Source organism: Cucurbitaria berberidis, assembly GCF_010015615.1.
Source record: "Cucurbitaria berberidis CBS 394.84 unplaced genomic scaffold K460scaffold_3, whole genome shotgun sequence".
NCBI lineage: Eukaryota > Fungi > Ascomycota > Dothideomycetes > Pleosporales > Cucurbitariaceae > Cucurbitaria > Cucurbitaria berberidis.
Window position 1 is genome coordinate 4,140,943 of NW_024468937.1, and position 27,313 is coordinate 4,168,255.

At 53.0% G+C, this 27,313-nt stretch overlaps 9 protein-coding genes across 9 annotated transcripts; 5 read left to right on the forward strand and 4 right to left on the reverse strand.

Annotated features, from left to right (window-relative positions):
• Positions 1 to 725: 725 nt before the first annotated feature.
• On the reverse strand, positions 726 to 5,236 carry K460DRAFT_355754 (RhoGAP-domain-containing protein; the record flags this gene model as incomplete). Its single annotated transcript, XM_040931901.1, has 2 exons — positions 726 to 1,489; positions 1,543 to 5,236. The coding sequence occupies 2 exons, from the start codon at positions 5,234 to 5,236 to the stop codon at positions 726 to 728; spliced, it is 4,458 nt and encodes a 1,485-aa protein (XP_040788587.1).
• Positions 5,237 to 6,775: 1,539 nt separating this feature from the next.
• On the reverse strand, positions 6,776 to 7,718 carry K460DRAFT_366870 (30S ribosomal protein S13). The gene is made up of 3 exons (XM_040933469.1): positions 7,683 to 7,718; positions 7,298 to 7,609; positions 6,776 to 7,223 (listed from the first exon to the last, which is right to left on the reverse strand). Exons 1-3 carry the CDS (start codon positions 7,683 to 7,685, stop codon positions 7,161 to 7,163), a joined length of 378 nt encoding a protein of 125 aa, XP_040788588.1. The 5' UTR covers positions 7,686 to 7,718; the 3' UTR covers positions 6,776 to 7,160.
• A 243-nt stretch (positions 7,719 to 7,961) lies between these two features.
• Positions 7,962 to 9,110, forward strand: K460DRAFT_406251 (uncharacterized protein; the record flags this gene model as incomplete). Its single annotated transcript, XM_040936934.1, has 5 exons — positions 7,962 to 8,072; positions 8,127 to 8,221; positions 8,277 to 8,359; positions 8,413 to 8,730; positions 8,812 to 9,110. 5 exons carry the CDS (start codon positions 7,962 to 7,964, stop codon positions 9,108 to 9,110), a joined length of 906 nt encoding a protein of 301 aa, XP_040788589.1.
• A 719-nt stretch (positions 9,111 to 9,829) lies between these two features.
• K460DRAFT_285253 (DEAD-domain-containing protein) lies at positions 9,830 to 12,212 on the forward strand (the record flags this gene model as incomplete). The annotated part of the gene is made up of 3 exons (XM_040928799.1): positions 9,830 to 10,050; positions 10,102 to 11,438; positions 11,683 to 12,212. The coding sequence occupies 3 exons, from the start codon at positions 9,830 to 9,832 to the stop codon at positions 12,210 to 12,212; spliced, it is 2,088 nt and encodes a 695-aa protein (XP_040788590.1).
• Positions 12,213 to 13,374: 1,162 nt separating this feature from the next.
• Positions 13,375 to 16,397, forward strand: K460DRAFT_313073 (uncharacterized protein). The gene is made up of 4 exons (XM_040930239.1): positions 13,375 to 14,073; positions 14,129 to 14,740; positions 14,878 to 14,961; positions 15,010 to 16,397. Exons 1-4 carry the CDS (start codon positions 13,506 to 13,508, stop codon positions 15,999 to 16,001), a joined length of 2,256 nt encoding a protein of 751 aa, XP_040788591.1. The 5' UTR covers positions 13,375 to 13,505; the 3' UTR covers positions 16,002 to 16,397.
• A 671-nt stretch (positions 16,398 to 17,068) lies between these two features.
• On the reverse strand, positions 17,069 to 18,941 carry K460DRAFT_338880 (uncharacterized protein; the record flags this gene model as incomplete). The annotated part of the gene is made up of 2 exons (XM_040931065.1): positions 17,069 to 18,831; positions 18,882 to 18,941. The coding sequence occupies 2 exons, from the start codon at positions 18,939 to 18,941 to the stop codon at positions 17,233 to 17,235; spliced, it is 1,659 nt and encodes a 552-aa protein (XP_040788592.1). The 3' UTR covers positions 17,069 to 17,232.
• Positions 18,942 to 19,585: 644 nt separating this feature from the next.
• K460DRAFT_338882 (uncharacterized protein) lies at positions 19,586 to 23,477 on the reverse strand (the record flags this gene model as incomplete). The annotated part of the gene is made up of 5 exons (XM_040931066.1): positions 23,200 to 23,477; positions 22,229 to 23,144; positions 21,883 to 21,970; positions 20,812 to 20,991; positions 19,586 to 20,301 (listed from the first exon to the last, which is right to left on the reverse strand). Exons 1-5 carry the CDS (start codon positions 23,409 to 23,411, stop codon positions 19,586 to 19,588), a joined length of 2,112 nt encoding a protein of 703 aa, XP_040788593.1. The 5' UTR covers positions 23,412 to 23,477.
• A 310-nt stretch (positions 23,478 to 23,787) lies between these two features.
• On the forward strand, positions 23,788 to 24,077 carry K460DRAFT_119172 (uncharacterized protein). The gene has a single exon (XM_040926612.1). It carries the CDS (start codon positions 23,854 to 23,856, stop codon positions 24,022 to 24,024), a length of 171 nt encoding a protein of 56 aa, XP_040788594.1. The 5' UTR covers positions 23,788 to 23,853; the 3' UTR covers positions 24,025 to 24,077.
• Positions 24,078 to 24,431: 354 nt separating this feature from the next.
• K460DRAFT_119179 (uncharacterized protein) lies at positions 24,432 to 27,018 on the forward strand. Its single transcript, XM_040926613.1, has 5 exons — positions 24,432 to 24,582; positions 24,633 to 26,237; positions 26,289 to 26,507; positions 26,560 to 26,676; positions 26,730 to 27,018. Exons 1-5 carry the CDS (start codon positions 24,556 to 24,558, stop codon positions 26,931 to 26,933), a joined length of 2,172 nt encoding a protein of 723 aa, XP_040788595.1. The 5' UTR covers positions 24,432 to 24,555; the 3' UTR covers positions 26,934 to 27,018.
• The last annotated feature ends 295 nt before the right edge of the window (positions 27,019 to 27,313 follow it).

A 27,313-nucleotide genomic window follows, 5' to 3' on the forward strand; every position in this document is an offset into this window, starting at 1 on the left:
TAGTCCGCATGCCTGCCTATCCATCCATTTGCCAATGGGCACGTTCGAGCGATCCGCATCCTTGTCCATGACCCATCCATCCATCCTTCCAATGTGTCCAAATATTCAATCTCCACATCTCCATCCCGAGTAGAGCAGTAAGCAAGACATATCCAGATCTCAATCCAAGTCAGTCCACCCATTCATCCGTCCCTCATATCCAACGAAGACACGTCGAGAAGCGGCCCAATCGCTTAACAACGCCATAACCTGTCCCAACAGCAAGCCAAGCAAGGCAAAAGAGATGAGGATATCTCAACTGCACAGCGCAAAAGCAATAAAAGACAAGTCGAAGAAATAGGGTTCGCATCGCTCTAAAACCAAAAGGCAAGCCTAGATTGCCAAAAAACCAAAACAATAAAACGTGCCTGCGAGGGGCAGGCGGGTATGCGAAGGGTAAAGCAAAATAACGTGGCCCGGGAAAAGAAAAGGGAGCCTAGTACGCAGTTCGCTCGCTGGATGATGGATCAAAACTCGCTAAAACCGAACGCCGGAAGGTGGGGAGCGGCACACAAAACAGCGGCCGCCCACCAGCCCGCCCTAATTAACTTTATACAGGGGGGGAGAAAAATGTCGAGTTGGTAACGAGGCTCGGCCCATGGATCCAGTCCTAGGGCCATGAATTAAGAATTCAAACATTAGGGAGAAAAATGTGCCGTTGGATTTGATTTGGTGAGAAATCTAGCCTAGTCAAAGGCAGTCTCTTCTTGCACCATTAGATTGGTCGCGCGCGGTTCCATGCGAGGGTTCGCCGGGGGGTTGGAGCCGTTTGAGCCCTTTCGCGGAGCGCCCATGCCCATGTTCATCAGAAGCATGCCCGACTCTCGTCGTCGCTGGCGTTGTTCTCTGGCGGTACCGGTTTGAATAGCACCGTTAAGACTACCATATCCTTCTCCTTGATATGGTTGCTCATAAGCCGGGGTTTCGTAAATGGGGCGAATAGGAATAAAGCCGGACTCGTAGCCGCTGTATTGAGCTTGTTGCTGCTGCTGTTGTTGTTGCTGTGGAGGTTGTGGCGGTGGGTAGCTTGGAGTAGCGCTTGCTTGGAAATTTGGTGGTTGCCGGTCAAAACGTTGCTGAAAGGTGGTCTCGTTGTACGCAGGCGTAGGAAGATCAGAGAACATCTGCCGTCGAGGGGATCGAATGGCATCATCTCCTAGATTGGATGCATTATTCCGAATTTCGTGGATCGGAGAGCTTGCTTCGTCGAGTGCGGTGCCGAAAATGTCCGCGTAGTCTGTGAGGAAGAAGGATATCAGTGGGGCGGGAATGTTCAGAGTGGGAGCAAAGACAATGCCGACATTTCGGACAGTCATCTTGTTCACTCCAGAGTTTTCGACAATCTCAATCAAGAATGAAGAGAGGTGGCGGAGTAGTTCGAAATTGACCGTAGGTAGCTTATGCACAAGGACGTTGAACGTCTGAATCTTCTTGCCACGCTCATCCATATCTAGATAATGTTAGTAGTGTAATCGTTTTAGATGCAAGGGTAGGGATTCTTACCGAGAACCTTGAGAAAGTCCAAATGCAGTTCTCGGGTTAGGATCGATGCGGGAAGCTCTCGCAGATACAACTTCAAGAGCGAAGCAACAGCATGGACGTCGTAATACTGCCCCTCTAGAAGCCTAATGTCGCCCTCCGTGTTGAATCGATCACGCAAGCCTTTGATGACGATGTTCGACCCACTAAGCCTAAAGATGCCTTCTTCACTCGTCGCTTGTTTTTCTCTGAGGTACTCCAAGCATCGGTAGACCACAGCTGGTAGCTCGACGGTGACGCCTGCAGGTTGAGTGAATTCAACAGCTTCTTGAAGAGGGATACCAAAGATGCTGCGGTTCGCCGGCATCGTCCGCTGTTCCACGGCCGTTTGTAGCGGGTTGCCTATTTGGATAGGTGCAAGGTCTGACGAGCCGCGGGCCCTGAAGCCAAAGATACTGCGCTTCTTATCTTTGATAGCTGTTGGTCCGGGCGTTAACTTGTTACCCCAGTTCCCTACATCCTTGATCGGGGTTCCGTTGCTCGGACCGGAGATGGAGGGATAGTGACCGAGATTGTCTTGAGAGAACGATGACATCTTTGGGGACCCTCGCGATGGTTTGGCTGCCATACCATCTCGATGATTTGGACCGCGCATAGGAGCTTCTGCTGCTACCGTATCGTCGTAGCTGAGACCCTGTAGTCGATCTGGCCTCTCTAGATCTGGGCTTTCTTTCCTCTGGGAACGAGCTGAGTCTTGACTAGGTTGCTGCTTCTGTAGACGCGCCGTAGTAGGGGCTGGAACCTCCATAGGTGAGGGATCCTCTGGGTAGTCCACGTGTTGCAGGAGCGCCTCGACCCAGGCATCTCGCTCCTCGTCGTTCTCTGCGCAAAGCACGTGGCGCACCAAACTGGTTGAATCCTTTCGTTTCGGTTCTAGAATCAGAAAAGCATGACGGTACTGGTTGTCTTCTGAATCGTCACGTCGCTGCGGTGACTGATTAGACTGCTGCTGTGACTGTTTGCCGATCTGAGCACTTTGCAGCTTGATGGTTCCCAGGTGCGCACCGCCTTCTGACTCGTAGTATCTGAACTCAGGGCCGTCAAGGACAAAGAAGCGAGCCTTCCAGCCACCAAAGTTCTTGCCGCGTTTGGTGAGATAGCCCTCTTTCCGCTGCCGAGTCTTTGGTGCAGCCACAACTGGGCCCGCGGCGGGCTCTGGGGCTAGCCGATCGCCAGCTTGTGCACCAATCACGTCCATGGAGAGATAGTCGCAGACGATCAAGGCGGTCTTTTCGGTCATGGGTGTTTCCAAGATAGTGTCGAAGTACTGATTGAGCGCAACTCTTCGAGCGTCTATTTTAGCAGGCGCATGGCCACCAAACAGGGCTCGGTCAGGCAGTCTGCCTTGGAAGTCGCACAACGATCGGAGCTGAGAGTCAAGGGTAGGCAGCGTAGCAATGGTCTTTTCAACACGCCATAACTGCTTATTGTCCGAGCGGGCATAGACTGCAAGAATAAAAACCGGGTCTTCTTCTTGTGGTCTTGGGGCTAGGAAGCTCAGGCGAGACGGACGAAGACGAGACGAAAAGACCTTTACCTCGATAGAAGGCAGCGCATTGGGAGGAAGCAAAAGTCCGGGATACTGGTCGGAGACAAGGCCCCGATAAACATGCTCTGCATCGGAAGCCTCGTACAAGGTGCTCGAGTCAGAGTCTGGACTGGGTTGCGCGTTGGGCACCGCTAGAAGATTTGATGACGGATTGCCGCTGGGTTGGGCAACCCTCTGAGTCTGTGCAGCTGGAGTTGACTGGTCCGACTGAGGTGTGTTGGGCAGTAATGGGACCGGTTGTTGAAACGTGCGCGGTGGATGAACTATGGCACTCGGCGACAAGGGCGGGGATGCTATCGTTTGTTTTGGGTGCCTTGGCAACGGCGACCTCAATGGTCGATCCCCAGGGCGCGGACTGGAGGGAAGACCGGGACTCATCAGAGGCGATGCGATGGATGCTACGCTCCGGTTGACCACCATTGAACTGTCTGAGTTTGTTGGACTGAGCAGGGCATTTAGTGAGCTCGCTGGCGGATGGCGGGGAGAAAGTGGTAGCCCGGCCTGCAGAGGATTGAATAAGCGTGGCGACAGGGGGACTGCTGCAGCTTCCTCGTTTACCGGCGCTTCGGCAGAGGGTGTGGTTTGCTTGCTCTTGCTTTCGCTCTTCTTCTTCTTGGACTTGCTTCGAGGGGCCTCGTCCACTGAATACATGGCCTCGCGGACACGGTCATCTTCTTCACGGGTCTTTCTCCTGCCCCGCTGCTCCACGATGGGTATCTCATCGACCTCCAGAGTGTCATCGTAATCCGAATCCTCGTCGTTCCCATGGACAGCCTGGTGAAGATGGGCACTGGTCGTGACGGGCTTGGAGAGATTGAGGGGCGTGGGCGGGGCTTTCCGCAGTGGTTGCACTGGCTTCCGTGGTGGTGATTCGAATCCCTCTCCGCCAATGACAGGGGTTGCTTGTATGAGGGAGATTTGTGGGGGCTGGAGTTGCGCTTCGCTAGATGCCGGCGTGGTACCAGATGGTCGTTGTGCTGGGGTGTCTGGCTTCTCTGGGGTCTGCGCAGCGCGGCCGTTCTCTAGCAACGTAGTGTCAAGACCGAGCCCTCTGCCGCCAATGTGAAGGGGCTGGACAGAATAGTCTGTTGGAGAATTGAAACTCGATGCGGACGCAGGGTTCGATGCAGTGTAGGCGTCTGAGGAATGCGAGGGCGACTGTTGCAGCTGTGAGTCTGGTATCAAATGCGGTGCATGGTGCTCTTGTGTCAGCGGAGAGGACTTGTGCTCGGTGGACCTGGGGTCGGTGCCCTTGGCGTGTTCCTCAGGTCTCTCGCTGAGGGCCGGAGACTGGCTGGAATCGCGTTCCACAACAGAGGTGAAGGTGTCGGACGTGTGCAGTGCACCAGGCACTGGTGGCACCTGGTCGGCGAAGTCCTTTACTTTCTTGCGGTAACGGTCCTTGTCTTTGAGGGCGCGCTCGAGGTCCTTTTGCAGGCCGATGATCATGGAGCGCTGCTTCTCGACCAGGCGCCAGAGCTGTGCGTTGTGACTGGCCGTGCTCTGCTTCTCCTTCCATAGCGCTAGTAGAGCAGCCTCTGGAGAGCCTGCAGCTGCTATGAGACGGTCCATGTCGGGGGGGTTGGCGGTGCTGGTGTCTTGCGAGGGCCTGTAGGCATGGCCAGCCGGGGCGCGGTGCTGCGAGGCACTCGACGACAGCGACGAAGCTGCCGAGTCTATCGAGGCGTTGCGGACAGGCGCCGCGGGTCGCGTCTCTGGACGGTGGGGCCGCGAGGGGGGAGGCATGGCGACGGGCGAGGCTGGCGGGGAGAGGCGGCCAGCCGACGACGACAGGGTGGGCGACGAAGTGTGCCGTAGCTGGGCAGCATACGCAGACGGCCGTGTCGGCTGGGTGAAGGCACTGGCGGAGGCGGCGAAGTTGGGCGGCGTGGGCGGCGGACGATGATGGTGTTCTTCCTCTGCTAGGAGTGCGTCGAGCTTCTCGCGCGGCGAGCGAGGCTCTTCGTGGTATGCGACTCGAGTGGTGCCAGATGGAGGCAGAGGACTTGGGACTGCTTTGCGATGCCCCAGCACGACGTCGTGCGATGCCAAGGGGCGGAAGGGGGACTCGAGGAGAGATGCCGCCTGCGCTCTGCTTTCCTGAAGCATGGCTACTTTTGGCTCTAGCTAGTAGCTAGAGTGAGGTGAGGAATTAGTGGGGAGGGATCAGCGGGTGAATTGCATGCTCAGCACACACACCACACACAGCAGACTTGTGGGCAGCCCTCGCTCAGAAAGTGCAGCCGAAACAGAAAGGGAATTGGGGGAGAGCGGACCACGAGCAAGTGAGTGCTCGATTAATTTAGTGGGGAATGATTCACTCTGTATTACGCGCCCAGCTAGGTCTGATACCTACCTTCAACATGTGCTCCATCATTCCTCAGACCCAGCTAGCGAGCGGTACCTGGCCGGCCGACTCTCACATGGACAGCGCCAACGGGTGTCTTTGTCCTTCTGATTGGTGCTCCTCTGTGGCTTCATCACCGACCTATTGACCCACACCTCATGGGCTCGACTCGCTGAAGTGCTATGAGGGTAGGTGTATCGATATTAGCCGTCTGCACGCTGGTCACACGCAAGCACATAGCGATGGCACTGACGGCTGATTTGCTATGGCAATTTGGAAACACATGCTGCCTCCAGCGAACGCACATCGTACGACTTGCCCTGACATGGGCTCTGAAAGCAGTAGGGACAGGCGTAGGTGGTGGATTCTGAAACACACTGCCGTCGTGACGCGAATCCGAATACGGGGCCGCCACCGGGTGCTACAGCATTCTGCGCGCTTACCGTGACGACGGAACTCACTCTCTGCACGAATCTCGTAGTCTAGACTCGATAACGCTGCATTGATCTAGTAGTCTAGAGACTCTGCATTGATTTTTGATGGTAAAGTTGACTTCATCTATCTAGACTGCTGCGTGGCAGCATTGGAGTCACGGTTCCTGCTTCTGTCCTTGATACCACCAACAGCTTCATCAACACTATATCACCGGCACCTAAGGTCGACAGCATGCGCTCGCGAGCTGCACCCGACCCGCTGCATATGGCAACATGGCAGGGCTGCATCAGGGGAAATGACCACGAGAACACTCTCTTCGCCTTTAACCCTGTACTACCGAGGCATCGTCCGTGGAGATGAGTACGACCTGATAACACATATCCTTCCCAAGTACATCGCAGCCCATTTCTCTCATACTCTATTCTCGAACTCACAAGTCTTCTCGCCAACGCTCTAGTCTACTACACTGCAGATACTCCAAGTGCACATCACCGGGACCACTGTTTCCGCCTCGCGACGAGTGAGTTGCGTCAACATTCTAATTATACACCCGCAGACAAAATACCCGACATCACCAGGGACAGACTGACTGACAGACACGTTTCAATTGCACCACTCTCGGTTGCAAGGGAACATCCTCTTCCGAATCCTACTTTGAAACGAACACGTCCAGTCTGCCAGCGGGGCCTGGGCTATATCCACCGCGGCCTAAGACCCGCATTGTCAATGATACCCACCCTTTATATCGCTCAAACACTGCTGGACATGACTTGAATATTTCAAATATCTCATGTTTGCTTCCAAATAGAGATGTGGGGATACTTGTGGTAGTGTTTGCCAATTATGCTTGTTTGCGTGTAGAGTGTGTTTGGAGTGAGTGCTGGATTAGTAGACTCTAACGATATTTGTGATGTGATGAACCCCGCGCTCCATCAGCTCAGTGGATATGAGATCGTGATCCATAACCGAGGGGGGATTCGGTAGCTTGTAGGTCTAACTTAGCTGTGTCCCAACTCGACATTAAGAGTAGCATACATTCGTACTATGCCACCACCCAAACCCAGATCTATAAAGTCGCCGAGAAAATTAAAGCCCAGCAGCCCACCAAGTCAAAGTATTTGAGCGATAAATCGCATAGTGAAAGTGATACTTGACACTGCAATGCTTGAGATTCCTCTATTGTGTCGTAGACGCCGTCCCATGCTAAACCCCCGCTATACAATATGATACACGTCCATTCCACCCACCCCCCTACATCGACACCCGCCCCGAACCCCCTCGTTCTATCTTGTTCAACCGTCTCGCAGTCGCAATCTATTTCACAGTTAGCACCCATCCAACCACCACCACCACCAACACCAATACCACCGTCCCCAATTAAAACTAACCTGTGTCCTCGTCCTCTGTCCCCTGACCGGCAAACCCATAGCATGCCTACGTCCGCGATACGTGCCCATGTCCCTCAACCTGCGTATATCATCCTGCACCTGTCGCCGCAGGTCGTTTTCAATCTTCATATTCGCCAGCTCGGCCGTCAGGTCCATGACGGTTGCGTTCTTCAGGCTGCCGACTTTGGCCCAGGGGTGGATGTAGAATTTCGACATGATGGATTGCGAGACCTTGGGGCCGATGCCGAAGAAGGACTCGAGAGAGCGCTTGACGAGCGTGGCTTCTGTGAAGCTGAAGCCGTTGATGAACACCTGGAGTTGGAAGTTAGCATGGGTGTTTTTTCAATTGGAGGCCCTGGACTAGATTGGATGGATGGGAGTGTACCATTGTGTTACGCGCTCTCTCGCAATTAACGTCGCGATGTTGAAGTCAACCGGTGTATCTGGAACCGTGAGGATCTATGAACTCACGCCAGACTCTATCCGGCAGGCGGTGTGCAGCGGCAATAGAGGGTGCGACGGGGCAAGCTAGCACCAGAACACCACGTTTCAACAGCAAGCTAGCCAGCTACTCCGCCGCCCATTGAACCTCCCCAGGGGCTCAACTCTTCCCTCTAAACCCCCCATATCGCATTCCCGTTGACGAGAATCACGGCCAGACATCATGGTTTCCATCCAGAGAATCGTCATCTCTTTCTTGCTCATCCTCTCGGTTGCTTTTGTCTTCTTTGCGCAGACGTCCGAGGCAACCAAGGGCCCTAAGATCACGCACAAGGTATGTGTATACGTCTGGAGGAAGAGGAGATGTCGATGCTGATTGTGTCGATAGGTGTACTTTGACATTACCCATGGCGATGAGGAGCTCGGTCGCATTGTCATCGGTCTGTATGGCAAGACTGTGCCCAAGACCGCTGAGAACTTCCGGTAGGTGGCCCCGCACATGTAGAATGATGGTAGACTTGAACTTACATGAATATAGTGCTCTTGCTACTGGCGAGAAGGGTTTCGGATACGAGGGCTCTACCTTCCACCGTGTGATCAAGCAGTTCATGATCCAAGGAGGTAAGGATACCCATAACATAGGCTACGAAATCTTACTGACACTTCTACTTCAGGTGACTTCACAAAGGGCGACGGAACTGGCGGCAAATCCATCTACGGCGCCAAGTTCCCCGACGAGAACTTCAAGCTCAAGCACACCCGCAAGGGCCTCCTCAGCATGGCCAACAGCGGAAAGGATACCAACGGATCTCAGTTCTTCATCACCACCGTCATCACCAGCTGGCTCGACGGGCGCCACGTCGTCTTCGGCGAGGTGCTCGAGGGATACGAGATCGTAGACAAGATCGAGAACGTGCCCAAGGGTGCTGGTGACAAGCCAGTCAAGACGATCAAGATCGCCAAGAGCGGAGAGCTCGAGGTGCCAGAGGAAGGTATTCACGCGGAACTCTAAGCTGGTGCGCATCGCACTGGTATCAGGTGGAGAGTTGCTGATAGTTTACTTTGTCTTCAAGATACATACGGCGTAGCGGAACCCATGCATGCCGGCGACAATCTCGACATTACTGCTACTGCTTCGTCTCAGTCCGCAAAGGGTAGCGAAGTCGCTCACATTCCGGCCGCAAAGGGAGAGTCGCCCAAGTCCAAGATCCCGGGTCTGGCCGCTTCTTCCCCCACCGAGGGCTTGTCTGTGGGACAAAAGCTCATGTTTCTTGGTGGTATCGTTGCTGTCTGCGCTCTGTTTCTGCGTTCAAGGGGCGGTAAAAGCAATACGGCGACGACGGGTAGCTTCAAGGAGAAGAGCATGGCCTAGAATAACGAGAAATGAGAACATGTTCACGCGGAGTGCCAGCTTAGTTGAAGATGGTAAAGTGACTGTAAATTGCCAAGTCCGTCGCAATCCAATGCAGCATGTCTGAGTGGTTTGCTACATGTGCTTATCGTTGTGCGGTTCTGGCCATGGGCATCTGCTCGGCAGAAACGTCCAGAAGGAACGCAAGCGATACTCGCCACCATATGCACTCGTCTACAGAAAGATGACGACGGACCAGTGACATGCAGCGGCGAGCGATGACGATAATGTCGTCGCTTTCACCGCCCATCTTCACCGACTCGCCACAGGATGAAGTGTTGGAACACTGCGCCAAGCCGCTAAGCCTAGCGTTAAGGGCTTTGGCATTTTTTTTGTCCCGCCGTCCTCCTCCTACCAACACCCACCCACCAAACCCTTATCTAGTGTATCCTACACAGTTCTACCAGCACAGTCTCTGTGAAGCCCTTCTTTTGGCCTTCACGCTCTTTTACTTCTCGTTTCCAGGACAGAGGCGTTCCCTTCTTTCCTGTCACACGAGTCTCAGGCGCGTTTCTGCCTGCAAGTTACGAGTTTCGTCACTTAGACCCCACGCTTTTCCTCTGTTGCTCACCGCCGAGCCAGCCGGAAACACATATACTTTGTATTCTGCAATTTACCGCACGATACTTGACGAGCAACACCAAACACACCTTTCAGCTTCAATACTCAGCTCCTTCAATATGGCTGAACAACTCGACATGGGTCGTCTCAACCTGAACGACTCCCAGCACGCTCCCAACGGCTTCAACGGCGAGCGCTCTGCCTACATTCCCCCCCACCTACGAGGTCGCCCCCAGCCCGCTGGGGGCCCAGGCCCTGCGCCTATGGACGGTCCTCCACCCGCGATGAACGGTGGCGGTCCTGGCATCGGTGGCTCCGCATGGGGCCCAGCACCAGGAGGGTCAGTTAACGCCCCTGACATGACACACGATGGCATACTAACTCCTGACAGCTATGGAGGCCCCCCTCCCCAACAGATGAACGGCGGCGGCGGCAACTGGGCCAATGCCAACGCACCCAACTTCACTCCTCGTGGTCGCGACGGTCCCCAAGGCGGCGGTGGATGGGGAGGCGCTCCCCAGGGCAGGTTTGACGCCAACGCATATGGCAAGCCCGGCGGTGGCGGTTCGGGCGGCTCTACTCGCGGATCTGGCGATGGTCAGTGGAAAGATGGCAAGCACGTCCCCGGCCCAGCCAACGCTCGTCTCGAGCGTGATCTCTTCGGTGTACCAAACGACCCCTCCAAGCAGCAGACCGGTATCAACTTCGAGAAGTACGACGATATCCCCGTTGAGGCTTCCGGCCAGGGCGTCCCCGAGCCCGTCACACGCTTCACGAACCCGCCCCTTGACGACCATCTGCTGAGCAACATCGAGCTCTCCGGATACAAGGTTCCCACACCCGTCCAGAAATACTCGATCCCCATCGTCATGGGTGGTCGTGACTTGATGGCTTGTGCCCAGACTGGTTCCGGCAAGACTGGTGGTTTTCTCTTCCCCATTCTCGCCCAGGCCTTCGTCCACGGCCCTGCCGCTCCCCCCCAGGCACAAGCTGGAGGCTACGGTCGCCAGCGCAAAGCGTACCCCACATCCCTCGTACTCGCCCCTACGCGTGAGTTGGTCTCGCAGATCTTCGAGGAGTCCCGCAAGTTTGCCTACCGCTCATGGGTCCGCCCCTGTGTTGTCTACGGTGGTGCCGATATTGGCTCTCAGCTTCGCCAGATTGAGCGTGGTTGCGATCTCCTCGTTGCCACTCCCGGTCGCCTGGTCGATCTGATTGAGCGTGGCCGCATTTCGCTTGCGAGCATCAAGTACCTTGTTCTTGACGAGGCCGATCGCATGTTGGACATGGGTTTCGAGCCCCAGATTCGCCGCATTGTCGAGGGCGAGGATATGCCCCCCACAGCTGCTCGCCAGACACTCATGTTTTCAGCCACTTTCCCCCGCGACATCCAGATGCTCGCCCGTGACTTCTTGAAGGAGTACATCTTCCTTTCTGTCGGTCGTGTCGGTTCCACCTCGGAGAACATTACTCAAAAGATCGAGTACGTTGAGGATGCCGACAAGCGCTCTGTTCTTCTTGATATCCTTCACACTCACGGAGCTGGTCTCTCGCTCATCTTCGTCGAGACGAAGCGCATGGCCGATTCCTTGTCCGACTTCCTTATCAACCAGGGCTTCCCGGCTACCTCCATCCACGGTGACCGCACCCAGCGCGAGCGTGAAAAGGCTCTTGAGATGTTCCGTAACGGCCGTTGCCCCATCCTCGTGGCCACCGCCGTCGCCGCCCGTAAGTCCCTGCCCGTTTTCCTCCTGGTTTCCTCCTCGTCTTCCTCCTCGTCCTCCTCGTCCTCGTCTTCTTCATCCTCGTCTTCCTCCTCGTCTCCTTCCTCTTCCTCGTCTTCCTCCTGTTCTTCCTCGTTCTCCTCGTTTTCCTCCTGTTTTCCTCCCTTCCCCCCCAAAAATTTTCAACATTTCAAGATTTTAAAATTCCACCACGAATCAAACGCTACAGAACTAACCATTGTACCTAGGTGGATTGGATATTCCTAATGTGACTCACGTAGTCAACTACGATCTTCCTACCGACATTGACGATTATGTACACCGTATTGGTCGTACCGGACGTGCTGGAAATACTGGAATCGCTACTGCATTCTTCAACCGTGGCAATCGCGGTGTCGTTCGCGACCTTCTTGATCTATTGAAGGAGGCAAACCAGGAGGTTCCCGCTTTCCTCGAGTCGATTGCTCGTGAGGGTTCTGGCTTCGGTGGCGGCGGTGGCCGTGGTGGTCGCGGTGGAGGTCGTGGCCGTGGCGGGGCTGCTACCCGTGACGTTCGTCGCATGGGCGGTGGAGCTGGTGGAGGTGGCGGCTTTGGCGGAGGCAACTGGGGAGGTGCTCCTCAGGGCGGTTACGGTGGTGGCTACGGTGGTGCTCCCGCTGCTGGCGGTTATGCACCTCCAGCAGCTGGCGGCTACGGCGGCGGCGGCGGTGGCGGTGGTGGCAACTATGGTGGAGGCTACGGCAATCCATCTGGCCCAGGTGGCAGCTCTTGGTGGTAAATTGACCTGAGATCCTCCGCGCTTCACGATAACCGCCAGCCCAGGACCCGAATTCTTCCTCAGCGATCTCCTGGGACGTCGTGTCGCTACATCGACGGCTTACTTTCCATTTCTTTCACTTTTTCGGACGTTCTACGAATTCTTTCCGGTTACTGCGGATCACAACGGAATTCCGGAATCTCATACCCCAACCAGCATATAGACAGCGACTGTTTTTTGCGGATCTGCCTATTTTCGAGCTCTACTTGCACAGGATACCCTTTCGACGCATTTTTTGTCGAGCTCGAGCATAGACGGCAGAACCACCCGCCTTTCCATGGAAGGCATGCATTACGAACATTTTATGTCTTCGCTCTTTGCTAAGCATGCTGCTTGGGGAGCCATAGATCTCGCGTTCCGGGTCTTCCACATGCGGACGACCTCATTTCGGCACATTTCCTATTTTACTACAAAAGCGATTCCTTTTCCCTGGTCATATACACTATCCTCGGCGACAACGTCTTTTTCGCCGTCGTTCTGTCTCTGGTCTCTCCACACGCGGAGGGGAGCGCGACTATTTTGGGACGACGGACGAAAGGTTTGCTGGGTGATGCTCGCACATAGACGGCGTTCATGAAGGTTACCTACTGCCTTTCTCTATTGATGAGGATGGCTTCGCGACGGAAATACCCCGGTTCTTTATGGTAACCATCATGGGCTGTCTTTTAGGCCAGCTCGGCGGTGGGCCTACAGCTAGTTTTGGTTTGCATGTACACGCATGCCAAGATGCGAATGCCATGACTTGGGCAAAGGGAGTCTTATAAAAGCACAGTTTCGAGCGATGATTCGTTAGATAGACTAGCATGGGCTGTGATGCGCAGCCTGTGCGTTCAATGCACGATTTGATACTTGCACTATTCGCATTTACTGTCAATGTGATGCGCCCGTGATATCCACAGGTTGGCGTACTGTCGTAATCTAGCCTGATAGTAGGAGCCTCATGACATCATAGGATCGTTCCAGCATTCCATTTTTCGGAATTTCAATCATGTATTCAAATTATAATATCAATTACAATATCTCGTGGTATCATGGCTCTAGAACCTCATCGGAGACTAGTTGTTCCTTCCCGGACGGTTGGTGATGGATGGTTGCGAATGGCTCAGCTTATTCAAGGGATGTCTGGTTAGCGTCAGCTTGGCTCGCCTGCACCTACGGTACCATTGAAGCTTCTCGATACCCATGACCCTCGGATTGCCGTGACTAGACCAACCAAGCTTGAGGCAACATAACACCGGCCAAATTGCGTGCGACATGTCCTCCATGGACGACACACCGGCCTCTCGCACCGAAGAGCCCGACTCTCGAAACAGCTTGCGACACATTCTCGCAGCAGATCCGCCCATGGACGACTCCAAGCCCTCGCCTTCGCTGGCCAATACACCTGCGCCCGAAGACAGCGAGGCTGCAACAGATGCGCAAGATGGCTCCAAGCCAGCGGCAGACGGCGACGCGGCGAAGCCCTACTACACAGCTACGACGACAACTACCCGCCGCAACGCAAATGGCAGCGTGTCGTCTGTCTACAGTGGAAACAAGATTAAGCATCTCAAGAAGGACGACGGCATCCCGCTATGGCGCAAGGACATCCAGTACGACTTCCTGAAGCTTGTCTTCGAGGATGACCAGCGCGTCTTCACCAAGCAGTCGGATTCCTCGGGCGGGCATACTTTTGCCGACATCTACCTCGATGCCATGGCCAAGAGCAGCAAGTGCAGCAAGATCCTCAAGGACAAGCTGTTGACGGAGCGCCCGGCTGCTATCAACATGGCCATGGTGTGTCTGCTCGTCAACGTAGGGCGCATGAACACTACGCTCAACTGTGAGGATAATGACAATGATGCATCTGTATACTGGGCCCTACTGACTTGCTGCAGTCTTCCCCGAAATGCGCGCCCAACTGCGAACCTACCACTCGATCCCCTCCCTCCAAGCCCACCAAGACCCCAACGCATACAAGCAGCTGCAGGATGCGCCCCGACTCAAGTCGATACTGAAGGGAGCAACCGAGGATTCTGAGCAGCCCAGCACCGTCGAAGAGATCATGGCAGCCTCGATCCCCCGCACGAACCCTGTCAACCTCATCTTCGTCCTGTCGCAGTACGCGCCCAAGATCTCAGAACTACACTTTCTCCCACCACGCGACTTCTTCGACCTCGTCATGCGGTCCAACCTGAGCAGCAGGAGCCGAGCAACAGCCTTCCTGTGGCTGATGTGGTGGTACCTCGAGAGCGACTTCTCCAAGGAGGCTGCTGAGAGCAACCCCTTTGGCCCGGGACAGCTTGGGCCTGCTGATGATCCTGCAACGGCCGAGTTCCCTATCAAGTGCCCTCCCTTTGAGTTCTTGAACCCGGAGCAGGAGGTCCTGGAGAATGTCGATACGCTTGAAGAGAAGAATTTTGGCGAGATCAAGCGCAAGGAGAGGATTGCTATACTGGCAAGTGATATGGCGCCTATTGTTACAGGTCCGAAGCGCACGAACAAGAAGGGTGAGTCGAGTTTTGCTTTGCTTCATGCTGGAACGTTGACAGCATTCTTTTCATTGCATGACCCCTTTCGACCCTTTCGAACGAACGAGCCTCGACGCTTCTCATGTCATCTCCGAGCCAGTCTGACCCTTCTACAGGTTTCAACCAAAATCCAGTTTTCTCAGTACTAGCGGATGATGGCGCTTCGACGCCTGGAAGAGATCGCCAGTCGCCATCTCATGGTAAGCTTGAATCCTACTCGGCCTAAAGGGGGAAACTAAGAAGAATAGGATCTGCACGAGGACGTGGCAAGCTGGCAAAGTCCATCATAGAACGCGACTACCCTTCAGATACGGATCGCACCCGTTCTGTATCCCCCCCAGTCAGCGTCTACAACACCGGCAAGAAGTCCACACCAAACATGCGCATCAACACGCTCCTCAATGAAGACGGTCTAGCCTCGACACCCGCTCCTAAAGGCCCTGGCCGCGGCAACTGGTCGCGTAATCGTACCTCCACAGCCGGCGGCACAGCAGCTCGCAACTTCAAGTCCAAACTCGACGCCACCGCGTCCCAAGACGGCCAATCCCCCTCAGCATCAGCACCGACGTTCAATGGCCCGCATGGTTTCTACCTCCCCTTAAATGGCTCCGATCCATCTCACAAGCGCACACGACCACTAACACAACACCAACTCGCCGTCGAGCAGTATCGTCGCCGCCGCGTAGACGTGATCCTCGACCGCGGCATCCGCATTCAGTACAAAGCCGCAGCCAAGCGCCGCCGAAAGAACAACCTCTTCATGCAGAGCTGGATTAGGTGCAAGGGCATGCCCGACGGCTACGACACCGACGAAGAGACACACGCCCAAACCATGCACCAGCAAGACATTGAAGTAGGCACAAAGACACCCCCTCCCATGCCCGCCGGCCTGGTGCCCCTCGACTTTGGCGGTGAAGTCAACGACCACGGCGAAGAATCCTACTATCGTGCTAAAATGCTCAACCGCGCATTGCGCAGGCTGTCTCGCTGGGAAGATGGCCGTGCAGGCGCGCCACGAGGCAGTCGTCGGGCTGTCAAAGGGGAAAGCAGTCTCGTTCAACCTGTTATCGCGGCGGAAGACAGCGCAGACGATGACGATGAGGAGATGCTCGATGTCGAGGATGCCCTCGATCGACGGGATGAATCTAGCTCTGATGAGGATGTTGATGATGAGATGGAATTGTCTAGGGAGAGGGCGTGGGATCCGTTGTCTTTGCCGCCGTTGCCACGGATGCGTTGATTCATGTTAAGCGGGGCGTCTGTGTTGGCTTCTTCTTTCTACCCCTTTTTATTGTAGTCTATCTGTCTGTATTAGTTCCGGATCATACTTGCTCTGCTCGGCGTCTTGGTATTGTCTATGGAGTTATTACTTGGCTCACTACTATGGAAGGAAGACGGGGTGTTTGGGTAAGGGGGTATGTAGGTATTGTATGCATATATCGTCTAGTAGTTTAGTTACTTAGACTAGACCCTTTTACTTTTCTTACTCAGGATTTCATAACTGCTAGTAGAAGTAGCAGTAGTCGTAGTCCAAGTTTAAACTCAATTTTCTTCTTCTTCTTCGACGACTCTTGTTTTTCCTTCCTTGTTGGGAAGTTTATATAGTCATTACCAGTTAGGTACATTCACTAATCTGCCACAGCTACTTAGTTTTACTACTTCTACTATTTACTAATCTGCCCCGGATCCACGATAACAATGCCCTTCCCCTTCATTTTGCCACTGCGCGCTAGCTTAATGACTCCTCGATTTCCCCTGGGCCGTGGAAAGAGTTCGCCTACGATATGTAGCATCTGACGCGCATCTTTACGATGAGCTGGTGAGCGAGCCGCGAAGGCGGATGTCGCGGAAGATGAGTTCGTGAAAAGGAATGACTGCGTTGTCTGGCTACGGAGAGAGGCGTTAGTGTCAGATGAGATGAGATGGGAGGTGTTATAGGTGAGGGTTGATGCAACAAATGGCAAGGGTAGATTATGGAAAAGACTTACCGGTGCCATGTATCTTTAATGTTGGAATATGTTGGACGGGACTGGAAGTGTGCTGATTTTCGAGATAGGACTTGTACATGGGTCGCTGACAATTCTATGGATGATACGAATATAAAAATAACGGCGACGTGATCTTATATGTCATGGAAGCGCTTTCCGGATACATCGACTACGTTCTTATAGCGAGGCTCCGTTCATTCTTTTTGACGTATGATACTATTCGCGACGAAGTGGAGATATTCGGCGCTCTTGAATCCGCGTTCCTGTGTTAGTGTGGGCGTTCGTAGACCGCTTTCCAACCCATCTCCGATGCTCCTTTCGATGTAGCCATGTAATCATGTGCGATCATGGATTTTGCTAGCCGCAACAAAGGCACACAACCTAGTTCACATTTCACGTCGGATTGATGCTCTAATCCACCCGTTCAAATCTCGGGTCAGTGTTAGACTATCAATGAAGCATTCGAGCCATTCACGTCGTTGATCATGATCCAGTTCTTTGAATTTCTTTCAAATCTTCTGCTAGCACAACAGCTTGCCTCGTACCGATCCGCAGCGCTATGTACAGCAACATGTCTATACACCATTGCCGAATTTCGTAGCTCGAGAGATCAGACTGCCCCGCGGCGAACAGAGGCCAGATGAGGTGAATCATGCCCGTTGCCTGCGCACGATGAATGAAGGTTCCCGGTGTGTGAAGGGTGTATTGCAGCTCCTGTCTATCTAGGTCCAAGGTTGCCGGGTCCTTTCGTTTGGGGGATGTGGGGTCTGGGAACGGAATCATGGCTGTAATCTGGGGTACTGATGCAATGATTGCTGCTGCAGTGTCGCGCATGACTGCTTCGGTTGCCTCCTTGCGTAGTTTGATCTCGTCCGGTGAGAACAGGGGCGGATTGTATTGTTCGCAGCCTCTGGCGAGGTTCTTTAGTAGGGTTTTGTAGAGCGACATCCGGCAGGTTCTGAGATTGTTCCACATCTGCGCGATCCATGGATCGGCATAAACATGGTAAGAATCGCCGTAGAGATGTTTCGAAGGGTTTTTGAGGAAAACGGTTTCATAGTGCCAGATGGTGGGCATAAGTGCTGTGACTTCGTCTATTTCGCGGTCGATGATCAAAGCCCTGTTGACCATGATGACTGGATCGCTGAGCTTGTCATGGTTTAGATCAATAGAATCCGACATGACAGACACCATCTTGGTCGTGAATATTCGCCCCTGTATGTCGTAGTTTGAAGTGGGGGCGAGTGCCTTGTACAGATCTTGTATCCTATGGTGGATCGGCGTGCCAGTTTTGAGTGACACCAGAAGAACAACCCCATAGAATTGGTGAAACACGCGTCTTCCGATACTGGTTTCAAACTGCTCTTTTCCCCGAAGATTAAGGAGAGTACATGCCCCGACGACATGCTTTGCCCATGCTTGTATCGATCGCTGGCTATTGGAGACCAAGTTTTCATACGTACCCAGCAAAATCACAGAGATCAGCGTGCTATCCTTGACGGCAGTCTCTTTCACGCGAAGAGCGCTATTCGTCACTTGAAGGGCGTTTACATAGGCCACTTGAGCTTTATGCATAATGGCGAGACTTTTCGTGGCATTGGCAAGTCCAGCAAGGCTGACAGCATTTACGCTGCCCCGTAGAATCTCCTCAGTGTTTGGCTGAGCCAGAAGTTCGGTGATCCATTCATATTGACCTCTGGGCACGATCGACGGCTGGGCGACGTAGTTTGAGATGAAGAAACCTTGGGCCTGCTCTTCAATAGAAGGAAGAATCTCCATGGTCATGCTTTCTGGCGTTGAGTACCGGGACCATGGAATCAAGTGCGTGCTAGATCGAGGGACGTTCGAGGGACGTTTAGTATGTGTAAGCCAGTCCGGGCTGTCGGAATTCAATGTTTGTTGGCCTTTTGTCTTCGGAACTTTTGGCACCTTCGATTTCGCCAGCTCTTCATATCGCTTCTCTGCCTTCTTTGCAACGACATCACTTTCATTCTTGAACATCATCGATAATGCGTCACGATAGCCATAGCATTTCTTTCCTGCGCGAATGCATTGTGAACATGCAGGTCGTTTTAGGTCGCACTGAATGGTAAGTTTAGCGAGATTCAGTAAGCAGACAATCGGGTGCTTACCTTGACCTTCCTATCCCTGCAATGCTTGCATCCCTTGGAAGGCCGTCCGACATTAGGCATCTCCACAGCCTGACAAAATAGGAGATATACTAAAGCAGGTGGGGCTTACGGAGATCGAGATAGAAACCGACTTTAGGAGTCGCCGCCTAAGGCCCGTATACTTGTGCGTGCGCTGCTAAGCTTCGATCCTCTTTTGAAGTCCCACTTGGTATTTTTGACTAAACGGTTTGCGCGATTCTAAGGTAGTGCTGGCCCGGGGTGGTGACTGATTGGAAGACGCACAGTCTGAAGAGACACAGGCTGACGTAAGATTGGCCCGCGCTTTCACTTTCTCGGCATAGACCGACGCGTGACCTTGAGACCCCAAACTGACAAAAGGGATATGAAAAGTGCCTACGTACTAGGAATACCTTCTGAGCTATCGTTGATTCTGTGGAGGTACTTTAAGTAGGGAGATGTTTGTGATTCCTTCATATCTTCCAGACTGAACTCAGAACGCATCGGGCAAATGGTTGTTACTGAGGTTGTTCCTATGCCATAGTAGAAGTATATATTTAATTACGATTTAGGTATCTTATAATGTTGATAATACAATGCGCTATTGACTTCCACCCTGTTTCGTCTGATTTCTCCCCCTGGAGACTTCCAACCGCCTGATGAAAATCAATTCCAACGCTGCAATACTCCATACCACAAAACTTGACCTAGTCGCTATCACTGCTGCTACTACTACTATCCTCCTCACTACTCCCGTCATTATTTCCTACTCCTACAAATCCTTTGCTCCTCCCCTTCGCCTTAGCAGCCAACTTTCCCAAACTCATCGTTCTCGGATCATACGCCTTAGTCTGCGTGGCCGTAGGCGTTTTTTGTGCGTCCGCGAGTTGTTCCCTTAGCGTTCTAAAGCCAGCATAGCGTGTGGCGGGTCGCCGGGCTGCAGCATGTACAGAAACAGATTGTGACGAACGTAGTTGTGATGGAGGGGGAAGAGGAACAGGCGTTCTACGAATAGTGGATGGATTGAGTTGCGAGGTGGTGGGTTGGCTGGTTTCTGGGACCAACGGCGTCGAATTTGGAACAATCGCGAGACGGGGTGGGGAGGAGGGCACGGCGCTTTCGTCCACCGCTGTAAACTGCGGTTCGGCCTGCGCTGGGACGTCTGGCATCTCTATGTCCTCGTCTTCAGCGCCAGATTCATCGCTGTCTGATGAAGAATCGCTTTCAATTTCGTTACTATTTTCCTCTGGCAGTGGAGGCGTTGTAGCCTTCGATGCTGCTGCCGATATTCCGTCAGACTCATCACCACTATCTGATGCCTCCGGAGTGGGCGAGTGGCTGAGGAAACGCGCTGGTCGGCGTGTGATAGCAGGTGACGATCTTGTCGAGTTAGCAGCACTCGTAGAGCTCGACTTGCTGGAGGCTCTCGCTGTAGAACCCGCCCGTGCCTCATCCTCAAGAGTACCTTGGGTTATTGCTTGCGATGGAAGAGGTGCATGGGCTTGTAGCTGAACGTCTTCGGCAAGTGTGTCAGGCGCGTCATTTGAACGCTCGAGAGCTCCAAAGTCCCAGGAGTTTGCGTTCCACGTTCCCGCTTTTGCTGCCGACCCGTTCTTTGAGGGCCCCTCTTTCGAAGAGACTTGGTTTCGAAGTTGAGACTGCACTATTTGTTCCTCTGCCGTTGTATCTTTTTCGACTGCACCCTGACCTGCAGCATCGGCGTCTGCATCATTCTCCGTAGAGTCAGTCTTGCGTAATTGAGCGATTCCATTTTCTTGCTTCCGTAGGGATGGTGGCTGTTCGATTTTCGTACTTGCTGAATGTGAGACAGTGTCTTGTTGCCCTTCTTCTTCCGAGTCAGTATAGTCGGAAGTCGAGGGCTCGCGACTAGAAATCACAATAGCCTCATCTGCGTCTGGCTTGCGCGTAGGACTTGATTGAGAAACAAACTGGACTGCTTCCTGTTTTGTGGCGGGTTCGACCACTGGTGTTGCGTCTGGGGTTTGCGAAGAGTTGTTAAGGGTACTTTTCGCTGAGCGCCCGCGTCGCTTAGGTACTAACACTGGAGCTGGAGAAGCGATTCTCGTCCTGCTGCTATTACCATTTGGCTGCTCTATGCTACTACTTTTCGGGGGGCGTCCACGTCGTTTAGCAGCTACTACCGGTTTCGCTGGGGAAACGCTTCTCACCGTGCTGCTATCGCCATGCAACTGCGGTCCTTTCTCTGTGCTGCTATTGCTACTTAGGCGTCGTGCATTCGCGGGAAGGGGGATGCCACTCGAGCTCGACGGTTGCCTCACGGGGTCCTCCGCAGCAGGCTTAACACCAGACCCGTTGGTGCTTGACAGCAGTACCTCAGTCCGCAAGGGCGTGCTTCTCCTGTCAGAAGACCCTGATCCACGTCTCTCCAAGGAATCGCTGTTGGCTCGCTTGCTGGACTTCATGCTCCACAGTTTCAGGTCAGGCTTCTTGAAGACCTCTGCATCATCAGGAGTATTTGATTTTGCAGAAACCGGATTCTCCTTTGGTGTAGGATGTCTGATATTATCCGGAAGCGGGACCGGAGTTCTGACTGGTGTGGGTCGTGACAGAAGTGGCTGCACTGAAAGTCGAGTAGTGTCATCTGGAGTGATTGTTTTCGGCTCAATCGATGCTTTTTTCCCGGCAGAAGCCTTCTCGACTTGTGTCTCAGGATCGCCAGAGCTCTTGGCAGCAACATGCGCTACATAACTCTCGCCGACTGATCTTGAATCTTCATCGGATTGCTTCGAATTTCGGGGCGAAGGCTGCTTAGCTACAACTTTAGATGAACCCCTCATTTGCCGTCTTAGATTATCTACGCGTGCTTGGATTTGTGGGTCTAGCTTCTTGCTTCTGGAATTAGTCGAGCTAGCTGGTGACGCGGCACTATTCCTCGAATCTGAATCTGCCCTCGTTCGTGCATTTTTCGCTGACTCTTCCATGTTCTCAAACTGTATGCCGCGTTTCGCGCTCTGTGGAGTACCAAGATGTGCATTCCTGGAAGGCTTCTTGAGGCTGCCTGGTCGAGCTGGTTTCGCCAATGGAGTTCTCTCAGGTGTTTGAACACCGTTCTGAAGATCTCTTCCAGTACTATCCAAGAAAGCTGCGGTCAAGTCGGCATCGTTCTGCACGCTCTCTGCACGACTTCCTCGTGGCATGGCCTTAGCAGCTTCTTCCTCTTCCTGTGGAGTTGACTGGATCTCGTCGGGTGGCTCTGGCAATTGAAATGCACGGGCTTTCTTCGATAATGAGTCGGGCGCGGATCTCTGTGAATCGCTACTTGACTGAGCGTGAGTGGACAGTAATCGCGAGCTGTTGAGTAGATTGACTTCTTTTTGAATGGTATTCGCAGCGCGTGGGGATTTAGCGTACGTCTGCTTTGACTTGGGCTTCGATTTGTTTTTCAGGAATTCTGGTGAACTTGGTACATCGTATACATCTTTACGCTTTACCGCTGCAGAAGATGGGGTTTCTTGTGAAGGTCCAGGAATGGGCTTCGGGGATGGGTGTAGAGCTGTCTCAGGAGAGCCTAGTTTAGGCGACGCTGTGATTCTGTGCGTATTCTGTGCGACTTTTCCCTGTACGGGCACATTTTGTGTGGCAGCGTCATCAAGTTCCGGCACCCCATTCTCGACCTGTTCCTCAGGAATCATCACAGGGGGCACGCGAGGCGTTCGCGATCGCGACTTGGCTGATTTTCGTTTGCGGGGCGATTTCTTCGAAATGGGCACTGGCGGCTTCGTGAAGGTGGTTTCTACCGACGCAGTGCTGGGAGCTTTCTGGGTAATAGGAAGACCTAGTTCCGGCGACTCTTCCTTGATACCTGGTCCAAACTCAGCATGCCCTGTGTGAGTGTCCTTCACAACAACCAGTGATGTTCCTGTTCGCGACCTCGAGCGATGTCCACTTTGTTCCGCACCGTCGTCACCACTGCGCTCCGACTCGGTGGTCGGCATGGGCTGGTCGCGCGAAGGATCAACCTCCTGTATATCCCCCAGCTGCTGCTGCTCCACTCTTCTTCTTTTGTTTGCAAGCTCCTCATTGATTTCCCGTACTCGTTTCTGGGCGTAACCGGGACGCAGATTTGACGTAACGGGCACCGAAAAGTCGCGGTTGATGAAGGAAGGTACGACCTTGATCATGCGCATTGTGGGATCCGGCTCGCCCTCGAAAATGGAGCTGACCGTGTCGCCCAAGTCGAGATCGCAATCGTAGGCATCTTGAAGCTTCTTGATGGTGAATGCCCTAGAGTGGTATTAGTGTCTGTCGCATAGGAAGTCTCGGATTCTAGGGCACTTACGCAGCCTGTTGGGCGTCGAGATAGTTCGTCTTGTATCGCTGCTCGATTTGGCCCCATACTCGTTCGAAGGTATCCTCTAATTGCACGGGCAGGGCAAACTTGCGTCCTTTAAATGCGGCGATAGCCTGCGCTCGGTAGGGCCCATGGGCGTTCGCTGCCTCAAGTGGGAGTACTTCGACGGTGAGTCGCATACGCGCAACTGGTACCGCCATTTCTCGGGACTATCGCGGTGACGATTCAAAAGGGCTGGAGCATAATGTGCGGCGACGCGGTGGACGTGTCTGGGAGACTTGAAAAGAAAGTTGCGAGGTGGATCCGGCGGGATTAGCCTAGTACATCACCGCAGACTCTTGGCAGACCATCGTGAACTCACGGTGAAGTGCTAAATATGTGCTTTATTTCTGCTCGGACATTCCAAAGGCTTCACCGTGTGATTCCATAAACGGTTTTGAATACCTCGGCTACACTTTTATGATTACGTTCTTCCAATTGCAATTACTATCGCCAATCCGGTACCACGTGACCACGTGTCTTCGCTTATCTCTCTCCAGACTCCGACAACGCGTCTTTGAGCTCCTAACCTTTCATCTTGGATAGTTCTACGTTACCCAACAGGCGACTTCTTGATTCAAGTTTCGAATAATATCCGCAATTATGACGGAACTTGTGGTTACTCAAAGTACTTTCACAGAACCAGCGATAGCTCAACTAGGGCGTAGGCGCTTTGAAAATCCTCTTACCGCTTTAAGCCCAATGCACTGGCCTTTCCCCAATGGGATGTTTGTATACAGAAACTTGCAAGGCGTTTCGATGGAGTTTGCGTAGATGATCAACATTACTCTAAGGAATCTAACCCAGGCGTATGTGTAAAGGGTGATAACGCTGCGGCTGCACGTATAGCCGGGCTGTTAGCTACCTCGCTCGCCCGTCTTAGCTTTCACCGTCACCATCATTGGACTGAACCCTCAAGGCTTCACTGCTGTACCTCATTCCGCACCCAACGTGCCCACGATATTGCACCTGCTTAATTCTAGTCTTTGCATATAATCGCAGTTGCCATACCGAGTAGCCTCTTGCTGCGGCAACTGCATCGTCTCTCCACAGCATATAGCGCCGTCGTAGTTGCCTAGGTGTTTGTTTCACCCCGAACCTGCTCCTCTGTTGCTGACTGACACGTAGGTTCACTACTGCACGTTCACCCTCGTCCTACTCAAATCCCCCGCATGAACATCCGACGCCCGGACTGTTCAGACACGTCCCTGGCAAGCCCTCGACAACACCGTATCCCCCCGACCGACGGAGCCTCGCTCAGGCTATCCCATTCCCTCTCATCAGTGTGTCGGTCTGCAAGGCAACATGGCTAGTAGCTCAAAGAAACGGAGAGTGCGTCAGCATGTCTTCTTTGACCCGCCCATTGCGCTAATCTTAAATAGAGCTCAAAGTCGCCCAGTCGTGATGCTGCTTCGAAACGAGTGCGGCCAACCTCGACCACTGCATCAACTCATTCACACCAGACTGGAAGTGAGCCGAAACTCGCACGCGCTAAATCCGTCTTTCGTGGTGATCAAGACCCATACTTCCCTAACAAGCACGAACGCGCTACATCGTTGCCCACTGGGGATGATTGGGCCTTTCGAGTCAAGGTCATCTCGTCCTCAACCGACCTCAACGATGATGTCTTTAAGAAAGCCGTCCAAGGCTTAGTCAAGATCTGTTTTCCGCAAGGCGTCCTTGAGGAACTGGGTATCGATGTCGTCTACCAGCACATGCAGGAGGAAAATGCGTCGGAGGAGAACATCGCGAGGATGAAGGATATCTTCCGATCGGAAATGATGCACCGCATCACCTGGATGCTCGCCGAATATATGGATTCGCCCGCACGGGTTGAGGCAGGCGTACAATCCATGATTGCAGCGAGTGCCAAACTGCATGGTGACAAGCTGGGAAACGATGTGCTAGGCGATATTATAACCAGCCTGCACCGTCTCAGGGAACACGTCCCGGATGACTCTACCGGGCGATTGGCAAACATTGACGTGCTTCAGGCCGTACCCAGCGGCGATGAAACCGACAATATGAACAATATCCAGAATAGTTCGGATGAGGCATCTGAGGAGCATGTGCCTGTTCCGAAGAAGAAGAATAAAAAGCGCGACAAGAACAAGTCGCGCAAAGTACCTCGGAAGCCTCCAAGTGAAGAAAACGAATTGGATATGAATATAGATGAGCCAACTTCTCGAGCGGAACATGTCTCACAACCTTCGACTCAATCGCTGCATGAAAACAGGGACAACAAGATATCGTCGAAATGGTTCTGGGACGTCAACCCAAATGGTCTTGCCGCTAAAGATGTCTCTGAACACTTTAAGAAGACTAGTGATCTTTTCGCGTTTCATGCACTACCTATCGCAAAGAAGAAGGTTGGGCCGAATGCTAAGAGAAAGGCAATCAGGTATGAGATGGAGTCAATGCTTGCAGACATGCAGGATACCGAATATGATAAGTGGGTTGAGAGCCACCAGAAGCTCCTAGACGGCGATAGAGAGATGCTCGTCCGCCCGGAACCAGATGCTACGTTCAACAATCGAGGGAGAAGCGCAGCGACGCCTGCACCCATTGATGCTCGTCGGCGCGTGGAGAATAATATACAAGCTATGGGAAGCAATTCGAGTCAGGGCGCTGGATATGAAGATAGAGTCAGCATGCTGCCTCAGCATAGTACTCTTATCAAGCGTGAAATCAATGCTGATCTGAGCGCGCCAGCAGGAAATCATCAAGCAAAAGCACAAACAGACGAAGTCGCGGCGGCCACAACCGCCTTTCGGCACTTATCCACCGAAGAGCGCAATTTTCGACCGCCGGTGACGAGTATCGAGACTACTGGTAGAGACGATGGTGAAGATCTACAGGTACCGCGAATGGAGTCCCCAACTCCTATAGTAGATCTTTTATACGGCGATGCACAAATTGAGCGCAATGATAGACTCGGCGCAGTGCAGCTACTCATGGCGAGGCTGTGCCAGCGAGTGATTGTTGACGTAAGCATTCTGTCCAAGAATGGTGTCAAAGAAGCTAACAGATTCTTCTAGTCAATCACCATAGCACAATACGATGGTACCTTCAAGCTGATGACGAGTTCATCCCTTCAGAAAGAACTTACAACATGTTTTGTATCTTCTAGAGGCGGATATAGTCCTCAAAGGTTGAGGATAAAGCTTGAAGAGAACCTGATTCCATGGATCTGCACCAATGCTCAACTCTTCCCTGAGCTCAGGCACCAAGCATTTTTCTTCACCCATATTAAACCAGTCAGCCTAAGAACTCTCGATCCTAAGCTACCTTTGCTAACTGTTGGTCTAGACCGATCTTGTGGTGATCAATAAATTCTGTGACAGAAGTCTTGCATTAGACAAAGAATCCCGGCCGATCTTCAAAGCTTCTGTGACCATGATCCTGCATAAAAAGGGCTTATCTCCGGTATATCACAACAGCTTACACTATTAAGTAAGTTCCTTCTAACCAATTGCTAGAGTATTAAGTGTGGACGGAAGAATCAGCCTTTCCAAGACTACCTTCATGGCATTGTTCCCAATAATGAACCCGACAAGCTCAAGCGCCATAGGATGGATAAAGTCCTCCGCCATCTTGTGTTCGTGCACTGGGATAAATTTCCCGAGTTCAGGGACACGAGGTTGGTTAAAGAATGGGAGCACTTGACGGGACTGAAGTGGTGAGGGTGATCGCGAGATGGAGCTTTCCACTGTCACCATGTCTAAACCGAATGCTATTCTAGGATGAAGCGATGTTATGTAAGAGAAAGAGTGCTGAAACTGCGCTTCTACATCAATCACATAGTGTAGTGGAGTTCTCTGCTCAAAGGTCTCTCCTAGACATAGCTCAATAGCTAAATGGCAAATTCCATCTGATTCATTAAGCTATTCATCGCGCTCACGACAACCAAACAGTAAACTCTACAAGACCTACGCCTTCTCCAACGTATCTGCACCTCTCTTCGCCGACCCCGAACTCCCCATGCTCTCAACTCCGCACTAATCTGCAACTTGATCCCCAACTCCTTCCCAACATTTTTCCACTTCCTCTCCATACTCTCCGC